The 16,489-nt window shown below is 37.0% G+C and overlaps 1 protein-coding gene across 5 annotated transcripts in view; it reads right to left on the bottom strand.

Annotated features, from left to right (window-relative positions):
- fryl (furry homolog, like) overlaps nt 1-16,489 on the bottom strand; it is a 101,646-nt gene that overhangs the window by 55,484 nt on the left and 29,673 nt on the right. For 3 of the 5 annotated variants that reach the window (XM_059512939.1, XM_059512937.1, XM_059512936.1), the window contains exon 1: nt 490-982. The exons of the other annotated variants lie outside the window; for them this stretch is intronic. In XM_059512939.1, the coding sequence (XP_059368922.1) occupies nt 490-562 (73 nt within the window). In that variant the 5' untranslated portion in view covers nt 563-982. Of the gene's footprint in view, nt 1-489; nt 983-16,489 lie in introns of those variants that run through there. 5 annotated transcript variants of the gene reach the window in all.

The raw sequence follows: 16,489 nt of genomic DNA on the forward strand, positions 1-16,489 counted from the left end.
GGGAGGACAGAACAAGGTGGAGAACCTGGTGATGAGCAGAAGACGATGACAGAAGCACACTGCAGAACACAGAGTCAGCAGTCGCACACAAACACACACACACACACACCTGTACTGTTCAGAAGTGCCTATAGACCCGAGAGAGAGAGTGTGAATGGTGTTTTGAACACATGGAACAAGTGGTACAGCTCAAGTTATGAGCTGAAAAAGATCAAAACATGTCATTGACACTGTAAAATGTTTGTTGACCTTTCCATTAGGCCAAGTGTGTGCTCTACTCACACTATGCAAACCATAACTAAAGCAACATTGACCAACATCGAGTAATACTAATCTACGCCTATGCAGAGGAGAGGGTGTGTATGCAGGCCTGTGACAGCCAGCACATTTTAGGAGCCATCATGCACTATCCTGGACTATATATGCAAAAAAGCTGGACATTTTATCTTAATAAAGCACATGATGTATTCATCAGAGTGTGTTACTCACAGTTCCCACTCCAGGACTTGAGCAGAGACTTGATGCTGATCTCAAAGAACACAGAATCCGGCAGACTCAGCATGACGCCACCAGAGGACTGTGGGTAAAAAGAAGGCACTGGTTTCTCCAGCCAGTCCTGCTGGCTATGTGCTCCAAACGTCCGTCGCACTCACTCACGCATCCCGTCTCGCCAGCAGGCAGGCAAAGTTTCAGCCTCTGCCCGGGATTGTGAAGAAGCGCATGCTGCTGAACGCACACTGACACACACGTGTGCTCGTCCACACACACGCAGATCAGCTGCGGGGCTCTGAGAAGCCCATAAGGATCCAACAGAGTGGAAGCACCTCAAGCAAGACGAATTGCGACAAGAGAATCAACAAAAACAAGACTATGTTGTTTCCTCAGACTGCTTGTGGGAGTATCATCCGCTCCATCCAGCCTGGAATGCCACACAGTGAAACTTTGTTCTGGGAATGTGTGAGTGTCTGAGTGAACGAGGGAATGGTGAGGATGGACTCCCAGCAGAGAGTAGCAACGCTCCCTCGCTCACGTAACTCTTCCTGTCCACGATGGGTCCTAGAGCTCAGAAGATAAACAGTCGCTCTCATTCACTGCATATGGTTTAACAGCACTGGCGCTGGCTCTCTCTCTCTCCCATCACCCTCCCTCTCTCTTGCTCTCACTCTGTGAAGAGAGTGTTTATTTCAATGGCAGAATAGAAGGAGGGGAGGCTGATGTCATCAGCACGCTGCTAGCACTCTCTGGTTTCACTCCAGCACTTCAAATACATGTCATTACGACTACCGCCTTGCTCTTTCTCACTTTCCCCTCTTTCTTTATCCTTTTCTTTTGGAGGCTTGTGAAAATGCACACTTCCTGTACCAACACTGATGTGTCACCAGCAACTGCAGTAAAGTCAGAGAGGGAGGGACATAGAGAGAGAGCGAGAGAGAGAGAGAAATGGAATCTAGAGGAGGTGTGTGAGAATGTGGTGATGAAAGTATTATTGAATCAAACGGTACAGATGAAAAGCGTAAGAATACTGAAGGAAACAAGGCATGTCCAATGTCAATTACAGTCCACCAAACCCCAAAATCAATTAAATTATTTGACTATCTACACAGCTCACTTTTTATTTTAAATAATTAGACAATGTTGTGGCACCATGGAAGTAGTACACGTAAAAAAAAAATTATCTGAAGTTGATATTTCATTAAAATAGACATTCCATATTTACACAAAATCATTTAGTAAGTATTTTGTTTTGTTTTTATTTTAAAATTACATGCACACACACATATATACAACAAAGACTCTATTGCTAATGAAAATAGTTACGGAAGTTCACATTTAGGTTCACTATTTATAACCAACTAACGTTTTTTGACTTGTCAAAACCTCAAACTTTTATTTTGGTGAAGAATAGGTTAAATGCTGTAAATATCTGTCCAGGAAAAGTTGGAAATGTTAATAAAAATAAAGTGTAGGCTATCCAGCGCACATTGCATTCCAAAATGCATGGCAAAGTCACAGAACTTGCAGAAAATGTAATTTGATGAATTGTAAATTAATAAAATAAATAGCTATTTTATTTAGATAAATTGCATAGGGTCATTAGCTTATTTTAATGTCACATTTGTGTTTGTGCAATTATTAGCTTTTTATCAACTCGCAAACCCCCGTTTAGGAATCTTGCTTTAGGACATTCCTTCATTCACAAAATGACTGGGCAGCTGCTGTAAGTTTTATTTCCAGACTACATATCTATGTTTGTTCCATACTAAAGTGGAAACTGTTTGTCTAAAAATACTGAAATTTTCCCCTAGGTTCAAAACGTGTACATTACGCAGGAGGGTAACTGTTCGGAAAAGTCGTATCCCTGCAATTTACATTGAGGCACTGACATCCACACACACAGCTGGAGTGAATGATGCTTGACCTATGAGGTAACCGATGCCCTGCTTGCAGAAGAGGGTGCAGCAGCTCGGGTCTATTAATTGAAGAATGAGAGAGCAGTCTTGTGAGATCAGAGAGAAGGAGCTGAATCACACCCTCATCTGACATATCATGTAAAACAAATAACTTAAGCAAAGCATACTTTTACAATGATATATCTGACTGCTTTGTTTTTTCAATGCTTCCCAAGATGGGCAATATACTGGATTCTCACAATATACCAGTAAAAATTATGTAGCACTATGAATATCACAAAGCTGTAATTACTTTTTTATAGGGCCATTTTAGTCTAATTTAATTTTGATTACATCTCTTGCCCCTGTGTTAAGACTTCAAGAGGATTTCATAGTTTCATAGCAAAAACAGATAACTAGAGTTCAGTTCAAATGGTTTCAACAATCTATTCAAAACACGACAGATTCAACAATTTAAAAAAAATATGAAAAACCTAAAAATATCTCCATGTTTCAGGTCAAAAGTCTAATGCTGGTTTTTCATATTATTATTCAAATTTTTGGGTGCAAAATAAACAGAAGTAAATAATGCTATTAATTGTTATATTGGTGGATATAAATGAAAATGATAAATGAAATATCCATCTTCTTTGGGAAAACAGTAGGGCTCTCATTTCTGTAAATAAAAACTAATGTTAGACCTTACTTTATTTGTAGCTTTGTTATATTTTATCTGTGCTTGAAATGTTTATTTGTTCTTATTACTGATGGTTCACTTGCTTTTAATAATGTTTGCCTTTATATTAGTTTTGCTACTAATTTTTGCTGTTGTATTGAAAAGGTAGCCTACCTAGAGTCAAAAAAAAAAAAATAATAATAAAAAAATATAATAATATTATTAATTACAAATATATATATATATATATATATATATATATATATATATATATGATCTGTGGCTCTAAATCTTTAATATGATTCCAAGCCATGAGTTTTGTGATCTGCTGGACTCCTACTCACTTGATATTTGAAGTAGTGATGTAATGTTTTGATCATTTCCATGATCGATCGTCGTTTAAATTAACGATCAATTAATAGTTAACCTTAATTCTGCAAAATGCGTCTATTGCAGTGGCAAGCAGTCACCAGTATAACAAAATGTGCAAAGCCCACTTAAAAATTAAAAAAAAAAAAAAAAACATTTCTCACCCGAATTAAGGTGGGTTTAGTTTGAATAAAATGCTAGTAGCAGGATTATAAAGATAATAGATGTGATTATGATCATTTGATAAAATGCAGAGAGCACACCATATGTTTGAGATAATTTTACTTTGTTGACGGTTTCCAATGCCCGCTGAAGTTCTCTTTAAATGGTTTTGTGGTGCTCGTTGTTGTATTTTAAAACACAGTTGCAATGTTTTCAATGTTTTCTGCTTCCATCGGCAAATATATATATATATATACACACACATACATACACACACACACACACACACACACACACACACACACACACACCTAATGTTTGCATAGAAGGCAACTATTTATTTTTTAGATCTCTCAATCACAATTTAATTCAATTCAAGAATGGCTCCATGAAGAATCAGGTCATCTATAAACAGAAACTCTGCAACCAGCATTTCCCAGAGCCACTTCTATGATGTGCCATAGAAAAGAAAAGAAAAGAAAAGAAAGAAAAACAGCATGAAGAGATGCTGAAACTGATCCCACATCTATGGAAAAAGATATCTTGCGCTTTTGGCAGAGTTTCAACCATGATCCAATTATGATACAGCTATATTAAACTGTGCCATCCAATTGTGTAAAGGTAAATGTAAGGTGGTTGGCGATATCCAGTTCAAAAAATAACCATCCTCCATCTCCAACGTCCTGTCACCTCTGATCACAAAGACATTAGACCATGACATCATCTGACCAGAGGCTCGAGATGAGATAAAAGAGTGCACACAAACAGATTCCACTGATACCACTCACAATCTCTCTTTCTCTCCCTCCCCCCAACTCTCTTTCTCTATATCCGTCTCCTTCACCCTCTCTCTCAATCACTTGACTCTCCCTCCCTGCTGGAGTTATGTAAAGCGAGAAGGCAGCATTGTAAACAAACACTGGGTATAAAAGGCCGTATTGTGGAGACTGCAGCACAGAGATTCCACTCACACACAAAAATAAACATACGCACATGCACAGACAAAAACATTACATGCAGTTACGCTAAAGAATACGCTGAACAGAGCCACTCCAATTGGTGATTGAGTGAGTAAAAGATGCCATTAGGGCTGGGACAACGAGTCGAGGTCATCGGTGACGTCGACGCAAAAAATACGTCGACGCAAAATATGCGCATCGATTCGTCGACCTGTTTTTATTTCTCTAAAAAACGTTTGCAAAACGTTTACCTTATGTGCGCTGAATATACGCGATGGCCGGATCAACATTCTGTCCAACGTTATATAACCAATCCAGGGGTTTTTCTGCATTGATCTTTTTTTTTGGCGGCTGTCAAAGCCTTATTTGATCGGTGAGTGACAGTGACAGAGCGCGTACGAGAGAGAGCCCCGGCTGCGAGCGCACTCACAGTCTTCAAACAACACGAGCGCTTCTTGCTCTCTCCCTCCCTTGTGCATATTAATCAAAATCATTAAACACAATAGAAAAAGGGCGAAACACCAAAGTTTCACGCGCGCTCGTGCACTCACAGTCTTTAAACTACACGAGCGCTCTCTCTCTCTCTCTCCCTCCCTTGTGCATATTAACCAAAATCATTAGACACGATAGAAAAAGGGCGGAACACCAAAGTTTCACGTGGAGCATTCGGAGATTTTTTTTCTCTATGAGAGGCTGCTGGCTCCCACTGTTAATTTTTTTTTGTAAAAGCACTCTCTGTATTAGCTTAAAGCCCTCAAGTTTACATTTACATACTGTATTCTTTCAATTGCTCTAAACAAGTATTTTGGGTGACCTTTTTTATTAATACTAGACATCAAGTTGTTGTTATTTTTATCTGAAAGAACTTCTTTTTTCAGTAGGCTAGGCCCTATGTGTTCAGTAAGCTTGTTTCAGTAAGCTATGTGTTTTCAAGGTTTCAAGGTTTTATTGAATGCTATCTCTATACAAGTGCAAAGTAATGCATTCTTAGTCAGTCTTTTATTTTGTAATTTTAAGAGCAATAAACATATATTGCAATGTTAAGGAATTGATGTTTTTTTTTCATTCAGATATGTAAATCAACATGTATAAATTGTTAGTAGTCAATTAATGGGGAGATAATCGAAATCAAATCGGTCTGAAAAATTAATCGTTAGATTAATCGATGCATCGAAAAAATAATCGCTAGATTAATCGTTTAAAAAATAATCGTTTATCCCAGCCCTAGATGCCATGTAATTAGTACGAAAGCAAAAGACCACAAAGACTTAAGAATTCTGGATAGGTCAGATCATCTTGGCACTTTTGTGTAAGTTAGGTTTGCTAACCGGCTGTTCCCACATGCACCACACCCAGTAAAATAAGTCAGTCCACATGATGGCCAAAGACTGCCATCTCTCTCTCAAATACACAGTTTAGGGTAAACACTAAACAGTAGGATCCTGCTCAACACAGCAGCAATGCTTTTCTATTGTCAGCAGGGTGCGACTTTCACAAACTACTTTAATATACAGCAAATCACGCAGAGTCAAATCCAACTCTAGGTTAATTAGATCAGATTCTGAGCAAGATATAAACATACCGATTCAAACTTAAGCCCAGGTTTACAGTAACTAAAACAGATTCTGAACTCAAACTCTTTCTCAGGTTTACAATCACTAAATCAGATTCTGATCCAGAGAAGAAACACAAACTCGATCCCATCCAGTTTATAAACCAGGTTCTAATCCAGATCAAACCCCATCTCAGGTTTATAGTAGGGATGTGCAACAGTGATCGAGTACTCGAGTACTCGACCGCGATGATCGATCACATAAATGATGATCAAATTTTTTTTTTTTTTTTGATTGGTTATGGCAGCACGTTGGGTGGCACCCTGAGCTCGGATTGGCTAGCTTCCCACTTGATGCCTCAAAAGACGTAAGAAGACAGATAATCATGGCCTCAAAGTCACGTAGTGATGGCTGGCTTCCCTTTGAGAAGAATGATGAAAATACAGTTTAGGGTAAGCTGTGCAGCGCCAAGCTGTCACACAAATCTACAACAAATACAATGCGCTATCATCTAAAATTTGTACATAAAATATCTGGCGATAACAGAGCGGCAACTCAGACGAGCATTGAATCACTTGCCGTAAGACCTAAATGCAACGCAGGCAGAACCGAGAAGACGACAAAGCTATTCACTGAAATGGTGGTGAAGGATTTGCTGCCCATTAGTTTCAGGGACAGAGAAGGTTTAAAGTTTTCCTTAACTGTGGTGGAAGGTAAAAGAGAATCAGTTTACAAAGCTAAGCATACTTGTCCAGTGGTACCTGGCTGTTCCTGCAACATCTGTTCCAGCGGAGCGAATTTATTCCACTAAATGTGAACGGGCTGTGCACTCGGCTCTCATCTGAGTACGTAGACCGACTTATCTTTTTGAATAGACATTTGAAGGTTTCACCGGTCGTGGTAAATATAATATCCTTTTTTTTTTAATAATATTATTATTTTAGTTTTGAGATTTAGCCATAGTTAAAATATCTAGGCTATTTGGTCTCTGTTTTAAACCTTATAATAGTTGTTTGGTTAAACTTTGGTGAACTTTTTTTCATTATCTTTTAAAAACTACGTTTCACCGCTGGATCAAAATATGCTGCTAAAGTTATACTGGAAGACAATGTTTTGTTAAAAAAAATTCTGTTGAATAAAGTAGCAAAAAAAGAAAAAGTATCTTTGTGTGTTAATTTTTAAATCAGACAAATAATGAAATGGTCTTTATAAAATAAAAATGCATGCATTGGATATATTTGTAGCCTAATTACATTAAACATATTCGTAGAGATGACGAAAATCAAAATTATTTGTTTGTCATAGTTTTTATCTTAAATATATTTTAAATTGTAATTCAATTATTTAGCAATAATCAGTGATTTCCATGCTGTTAAATAATATTTACATAATATTTTGGTTGATCAGAAAGTGCAAATTGAATACAAAATATTAATTAAATATTAGAATACATAAAAAAATACCGATAGTGACACTAATGTGAATTTATTGTACTTTCGTGTTTGTAAAGCGCAATCCGAGTTACACTTTCGGTCAAGTACACATCTGCAAATTTATTTTCAGATAAAAGTTGCAAGAGTTAGTCTACATCTGATTAATTAACATGAACAATTATGCTGAAATCGCTGCATATCAGCAATTCGTTTCATGCTCATATAAGCAATGCCCGATAATGATATTGCTCTTAAGTGTTTAATTTTTCTATAATAATTGTTATTATTTTATTACTGATGTTATAATAATGCAGCCGAGCTTTTTTTTTTCGTCATGTTTGTGGGCATAATTCAATTCATATGGCTTCGAAAACGTGCAGGTGGTTTATGGAAAATAAAACTTTAACTTAAAAAAAAAACTTAATTACAACTATTACACTTAATAACGTAGATGAAAATATAGCACAAATCTGGCATACATTTATAATGAGAACGTTATAGGAATCTATAGTAAAATCTATCCTTGCCCATCTTTCAGGAAAACGGATCAGAGGGAGGGAGGGAGCGCGCGCGCTCTCTCTCTCTCTCTCTCTCTCTCTCTCGCTCTCTCTAACGCATAACTTAGCATCCTATAGTGCTGATACAAGTTTTAATGTTACGTCTGATATGTATCTCAGTTATCTGATTTATCATAGGATGTGTCATAGAATTAGGTTCCGTTTATTGGTAGCCTATACTCTTCACCTCAGGCATATATTGCTTGCTCCTTTATTAATAACATTGCGTGATCATAATCATAATCTAACCTGTCCTAATCATGTGTTCATGTTTTCATAGACAGATTTTCATGTCAGATTTTTATTTTTTAATTTTCATAACAATCTTCAGGTTTTTTCATTATATACATTATGGTCATGCCCCCCCATTAAATTCATTAAATATGAATCCTGCATGTTCTGCGTGTCTCTTAATGAATGGTGCAGACACGTGGTTTCATATTACGTTACACACATACTGAAGCACGCGTGATGCTCGAGGTGATTTCAGTGTATGCCGTCTCACTAAATGAGTAAACACTTGAAGAACATCTCCAGAACTGCTCTGAGAGTCACTTCATGAGCATTTGACCATTTGATTTGAGTAATACTAGCATCATATATACAGTCTGTGGTCATCACATACACAGAAATGTAAAGGTATTCAAGGCAACCCGTCAAAATAAAAGTCCGGTTTGATTTGAAGACTTACATATTACTATTTTTCAGTAGAATGTACATAGCCTACTACTACTAAAATTAAACAAACATTAATTAAAAACATTTTTAAGGAATAATCACACAAAATGTCTTCCCCTTTGTTTGCTTAAGTGTAAATAATTAAAAGATAAATGAAATAAATGTTTTAAGTCTTCATTTGATAACCAGAAAATTGTGAATTTTCACAGAATTTAGAATTTACACAGAATTTCTGAAAAAAAAAATCATAAGGCTACATTAAGAAATTATGCATTCAAACAATTAGACATGTTAAAACACAGAATTTGGTAACAATAAATAATATGGTGAGAAAAAAAAAATCAACATTTCATAGGGCCCTAAACATGTAATTTTTGTTAAACTTTTAATAAATTGATGTGAAAATGAATAAGTTTCATGATTTTAATTCTTTTTGCCGCATAACATTTAACACCGCAGTTTTACAAGTTCACTTGTTTTTTTAATCACTGTCCATATAGGCAAATATTCTTATCCAGATCTATAAAACAACATTAAATAAAACCCAAGCCTAGACAGTATCTAAACCAAATTCAAATCCAGATCAGCACATTTATCCTTATTCAAATCTAATGCAGCAAACAGATGGAAAGAAGACACAGGCACTCGGTTCAGAGATCAGATGCTGATGTTTCAGAAGACAGACTGTAAGTGCTTTTGGACAGTGCGGAGGGCATACACTGATGAACAGACGGTCTGTGAAGGCCTTTCACTCCCATGAGACCACAGTGAAAGTGCATTTCCTGTACTGTACATTATAGCACCAAGTATTGGGAAAAAGGGGAGACAAAAAAAGGAATAAGGCGGACAAATGGTGAATGATGAAGAATGAAAGGAAGAAGAGGGACAGGGAGAAAGAGAGACTGATCAATACAAACAGTCTGAGGTTGTACTATTTGCTGAAGAGCAAAGCATGTTTCCTTGTGTGAAACTGCATCTCCCATGATCCAAAGTCCAGACAACAGCTGTGCAGAGAAGCTATAGCACAAACTTGAACTTATTGCCCTCTAATAAACATCTGAGACAGTCCATTTTAAGGATCTTAACAAGCTTATTTTACTAGAAGAAAAATGATTACCTGTAAAAAAGCAAACAGTACAATTCCTGTATGGAATCATCCAAGGTTTAGATGTTTAAATCAAAGTTCATCTTATGTGTAATGCCGCCTATGAATGTAAATTATGCTAACTAAATGTTCATGAATTTAAGGTGTCCATTTGAGTAATGTACCTATACAATAGACACTGCATTTAATTTTACAAAAATGAAAAGGAGGCTGTATGGTACTGACATACAGTCAATGGTATCAGTGTGTTGTATTGTTGCAAAGTGTTATTTTTTGGTCAAAACATCCATCAAACCTGTGATCACAGTACTGTTACCAAATCTGATTTGGCCACAAGACTACATTGTTTCCAGTAATGTTGGAAGCCAAGTGTTGATGAATTTGCATGAACCACTTGGTGTTTAGGAGTCTGTCCCACACTAAAAGATTTCAGCTGAATCACAACACCGTATCAGCAGCAGTGCAATCTAGAGACTGCAGGACACTGCACACCTTGCCAGGAACAAGCGCACCTGTCAGCACCAAAGCAACAAACACACTCTGCAGAGAGAGACATTATTGCAAAGTGGTGAAACCCAGTGTGTTGGAGAGAGAGAGAGAGAGGGGGACATCGGGCATGCTAGCCTAACATTTCCACTGATCACACCTCTGAGTCAGCAGAGACACTCACACACATCAGCACCAGATTTCTATGACACCATCCATCCCAAAAACTGACAAAACACTTGCTAAATACAGTACGCCGAGTCATGAGAGAGAAGGAAAGAACAAAGAAACAAAGTAAGCAGGAAAAGAGGACAAAAGTAAAAATGCAAGAAAGGACAAGAAACTGAATGAAACCAAATAGTATAAACAAATGCAAGAAACAAGTGAAAGAATAAAAGAGAAACACAACAAGTGAGACCAAATGGAAGGGACTGAATATGAATGAGAAAAAGAAAGAAAATGAAAAAAGCAGCAATAAAGCAAGCAAAAGAACAAATGAGTGAAAGGTGGGCAAATTAGCAAATGGAAAAGTAGACAAATAAACAAACAAATGAGTGCAAAGAGAGACGGAAATAAAAGGACAACCAAAATAAAGATGGCAAATGAACAAAAGGAATTGAAAGATAAAGTGAACCATAATGTATAAAATTTATATAAAATGAAACAATCAAAAAAGTAAAGGAACAAGACAAAGAACAAAAAAGCAGCAATGTGTGCCAAAAATGAGACTAAAAGAGTGAATGAATGAACTAAAGCACAACCGAATTAAAGGAATAGTTCACCCAAAAATGAAAAATTTGTCACCATTTACTCACCTTCATGTCGTTCCAAACCTGTACAAGTTTCTTTCTTGTGTTGAACTTAATGATATTTTAAAGACTGCTAGTAATCAAACAGTTGACCTCCCCATTGACTTTCACTGTATTTCTTACTATGAAAGTCAATGAGGACAAAAAACTGTTTGGTTCTTCAAAATTCTTCTTTTGTGTTTAACAAAAGAAAGAAACCTAAACAGGTTTGGAACGACATGAGGGTGAGTAAATTTGAACTATTCCTTTAAAGAGGGAGAACGAACAAAAGAGCAATACAAAAATAAATAGTAAAACAAAAAGGAATGAATGGACAAACAATTAAAAAGGAAAGTAAAACATGAAAAAGAATGAGATAATGAAAAGAGAATGAAATCAGCAATGACCTAACAAACAAATGCAAAGGAACAAATGAATAAAAGGGAGTGAAAGAGCAAACAAGCAAAATGGAGTGAAAGAGCGAAAGAAATGTAGGACATAAATACAATGTATTGCTGTTTATTTTATAAGCTCTGTCAACTACAGTGTTCAACTTTAAGAACGGTTTAAAAGTGTGACCTGTTCTTAACTTGCATTTCTGCTCACCCGTTCCTGATTATTAAATCACATGCTGCATGACAGAAAACACCACATGCACAAGCACTAATTTTTCCAAGATAAACTTCCATTGCTCTTTAATGAAGTGAAGTCTGATCACATGACTGCTGTAAAAGAGAGAGAGAGAGAGAGAGAGAGAGAGAGAGAGAGAGAGAGAGAGAGAGAGAGAGAGAGAGAGAGAGAGAGAGAGAGAGAGAGGGTGTGGCTGGAGCGCTAGTGTGTCTGTTTGACTGAGATCAGTGGTCCTGGAAAGCCCTTGCAGGGACCAATATTAGCCACATAACATACTGCAGACTCGCCATATCCTTCCTGATGCAGCAACAACCAGAGCAGAATAAAAAGAATATACACAATAAACAGAAGCACCAGCAAAACACCAATAATATCAGCAGCAGCAGCAGAGAACATCAGTTATGTAACACACTGAAGAGGGTAGGTCTATGTGATTGTGTCTGTAATGCTGCCCTCCAGCTGAAGAAACAGGCTGAGCTGGGGATGGGCACTACCCAACCAAATAGAAAAATGTTCCTGCCAAAATAAATGGCAACACTGATTCATTCAATATCCATTCAGAATCAAATCAAAGCGATTAGCTAGAATATGCCTCTTGAGCTTTGAGGTTCAACTACTGGCTAAAATCAAAGAGGTGGGTGATTATTTAAAAATCTATCACTAGTTACTGCAAAGGAAAACTGTACTATAATTAAAACAATGAGATACATTTGAGAGACTTTTGAAAGGTACAATGTTTGTGTAAAAACTAATTAAAAATCATTAAAGGGGTCATATGATGCGATTTCCATTTTTCCTTACTCTTTGGAGTGTTACAAGTTGATTGTGCATAGAAAAGATCCCTGAAGTTGCAAAGACTAAAGTCTTAACACCAAAGAGATATTCTTTATCAAAGTTAAGACTCTGCCATGCCCCCTAATATGGCTCATTCAAACACGCCCCCACATGTCTACATCACTATGTGGAAATATTTGCCCAATGCCGCCCAAATGTTCACGCAAAGAAAGAGGGCTTGGTTTCAGTAACGCAGTTAGTGTTGAAGCAGCATGTCAGGGAGATGCTGTGGGTATCTAGGTGAAAGCAAAAGCACTTTCTTTGGCCTTCCAAAAGTAGATGCATTTAGTAATCTTTAAAGTGTGAGTGTGAAGTGACATTCAGCCAAGTATGGTGACCCATACTCAGAATTTGTGCTCTGCATTTAACCCATCCGAAATGCACACACACAGAGCAGTGAACAAACACACACACACTGTGAGCACACACCCGGAGCAGTGGGCAGCCATTTATGCTGCGGCGCCCGGGGAGCAGTTGGGGGTTCGATGCCTTGCTCAAGGGCACCTAAGTCGTGATATTGAGGGTGGAGAGAGAACTGTACATGCACTCCCCCCACCCACAATTCCTGCCAGCCCGGGACTCGAACTCACAACCTTTCGATTGGGAGTCCGACTCTCTAACCATTAGACCACGACTTCCCTAAGATTACTTACAACAGAACAGCAATGCATTTTATGGACGACCGTTTGTGAACCTAGGAGAGGTCATTCTGACTTTGCAATGACAATCTAGCGCTTCTGAATCAGCTACTGTAATTGTGTTTTATTTTTAATTTAAGTATTTGCTGTTGACTGTTCAAATGTGGAGTTTTGCGTGTTGTGTGTGCGGTCTGTGTGTGTGAGAGAGAGAGAGAGAGAGACAGGGTCACTCGCATCACAGTGGAGTCAGCTGTCTGAGGCTTGTGTTCTGCAAACTAGTGTTGTCACGGTACCAAAATTTTAGTATTCGGTACTGATACCAGTGAAAATCCACGGTCCTCGGTACCAATTTCGGTACCAAAGCAAAACAATATGCTAAAAAAAAAAAAACACTTTTTATCACTAAAAATAAAACCAATGCCAATCTTTATAGTTATTTAAAATTATGATTAAAGTTTTTTTTTTTTTACAAGTAATACAATTATACAAAAAACAGTAAACAAGTTTCACCCAAATTTTATTTGTCTTTTAATTAATGAAATTTGAACACATTCTTTTTTTTGGTAAATAAAGGATTTGCTATTAAAATTAAATGGAAGAAATATTGTGTGATTTATTTCTTTAAAAAGCTTTATTAATTTTTTTCAACAGTAGTAGCAGTATCACATACATTCTACTAAATAATAGTAATATTTCTAGCACAATGCCTTCTTGTAAAAATGAACTTATTTTGACGGGTTGCCGTGAATACCTTTAAACTGACACTGGTTTTACTCAAATGAAACGGTAAAATGCTTGTGAAGTGACTCACAACAGTTCTGGTGATGTTGTTTATGTATTTATGTCCTCACTGAGATGGCAGATGCTGAAATTACTGCAAATGTCACGCGCTTCAGTCTATGCAACCCTCTACGGACACCTCTGCAATTGAATCGCCATTGGCCGTTAAATATTTTAGTTTACTCGCCAGACTGATATATAATTACAACTTTAGTAATTAGAAGTAAACTTGATAACCATGTTTAAATGCATATTAGTCAATTTAACGGAACATTTTAACTGGAATGGTGGTGGTGCTTTTTTTTGTCATTCAGTGATTCTGTAAAAAAAAAAAAAAAGGAGGTGAGAAATACTAACAAGAATACTGATAAGATAATATTGATACAAATTCTAATAAGAAGAACTTTAAAAACACACTAAAGATTACTAAGGATTAATTAGCTGCTGGATTCATGAATATTAATCAGGTTTTGTGCATTCGCTCGAACTGATTTGCTGAAATCAAAACGAACGATAATAGGTGAGCGCCAGCCAATGAGATTGCCATTCGCGCATTAACTCCACACACTAACGTTATAGGAAAACCCAGCTATTCTTAAAAGCTGAAGATTTCCATAGATATGCCACTATTTTGACAGGAAAATACAACCAAGAATAGTTTAAATGTAGTGCGTCAATTCTCTCTCTCGGTCTCTGCGTGTGTGTGAGAGAAAGCGACAGCGATCTGTGCACCTTCACACTAGAGGTACATTAAACACAGGTGCGTTGTGCATCCATTGAGATGAACAGAATCACACAGATCGCCTGACTGAGAGTGAAACTTTAAAGCGCTCAGTCAGATAGCGTTCGGCGAGTGAACATATATCTGAGCTAAACTTATACTTAGCCTCCAACTCACACAATGGCGAGTAAAATCTGAGAATTTATTAGCCATTGGCTAATATTAGAAATCATTTAGTCGCCAGAAGGAAGATTTAGTAGCATATACGAGTGGTGTACTTGCAATTTAGAGGGTCGCTATGTAGTAAACAAGCCCGCATGTCTCTGCCATTCATTCATTCACACAGAGACACGCAGAACATGCAGGATTCAGATTTCAACCAACTTTTGCGGCTTAACATTTAAAAATACTGGTCCATATGGAGATTTGATTTGATTAATTTATGCTAACTTTGACAAATTCTTTGACTGTCCATATTAAAATGTAAGTTTCATTTTCGTGACTGGATTTTGAGATTCCGTCCGCGTCTTCTGCTTCGCGGTAATCATAGCGCTGTATGCGTCAAGAACCGGGTTTGAACGGGACCTCGGTACCACCGGTACTTAAAGAAACCTGGTACCGTCACATTTTCATTTTTTTAGTACCGACTTGGTACCGAAGTACCGGGTCTTTTGACAACACTACTGCAAACACATAAGAAGCTTCATCACTGTGTCTGTCACGCCACTCTGTTCCCCTTTCAGGCTTTAACTGATGTTGAAACTAAGGAAATTATTAACTGTCTTTACATTTTGAAAGATGAAGCTTGTGATTATGGAAAGGGGCATTACATTTCCTCCAAGTGCTTGCGGTGATCGGCCAATCTCAATGCGCTGGGTCAGTTGGCCAATCAGAGCAGACTGCACTTGTCAAAAGGAGGGACTTTGTAGAAAACTACGTGTTTGAGAGAGGCGGGCATAGAGGACCTACAATAATGTACAGTATTTGAAAAATAATGTGCTTTTGAACATTAAAGCATGTCAACATATTCTGTTACACCATATAAACAAAATAATGATCTTTAAAAATGCATCATATGATCCATTTAATGAAAATAACCAACATCTATTTCTTTATCAATTAGAGACTTTGTGCTGTGCAGAGAACTTACAAGCATTCTTAATTATTAAAACAGCTCATCCTGACAGCTAGTGATTAAATGCGTGTGTGTGTGTCATATGCACATGGCAGTCAATCAATGCAGCACCACAGAAAGAGCGCATCATAATTAAAACCATAAATACACTTAGACATCCAAGTTATGCTTTAAACAACCAAAATGAAACTTTGACCAAAAAATTTACATGCAACTCAATTATATAGTTCTAACTTACTGAAAATGAACAGTTAACTCTTGGTAACTATTTTTAACAGTTGTTGTGAATTCTTTAATTTCAAATCACTTTATATTTGAAACTTTTACATTTTTCAAACCAATTTGCAGACACTGTATATCATTTTATACACTGTTGTTCAAAAGTTTAGGGTCAGTATGTTTCCCCCCCTTTTTTTGAAAGACATTTTTTTATTTAGCAAGGTTGCCATAAATAGATCAAAAGTGACAGTAAAACATTTATAAATGTTACAAAATATTTATATTATTTCAAATAAATTCTGGTCTTTTGAACTTTCTAATCTTTGGTTTCCACAGAAACATTAAGCACAACTGGCTGATGAGAATTCAGGAATAA

The sequence above is a fragment of the Carassius carassius genome, chromosome 27 (assembly GCF_963082965.1).
Source record: "Carassius carassius chromosome 27, fCarCar2.1, whole genome shotgun sequence".
NCBI lineage: Eukaryota > Metazoa > Chordata > Actinopteri > Cypriniformes > Cyprinidae > Carassius > Carassius carassius.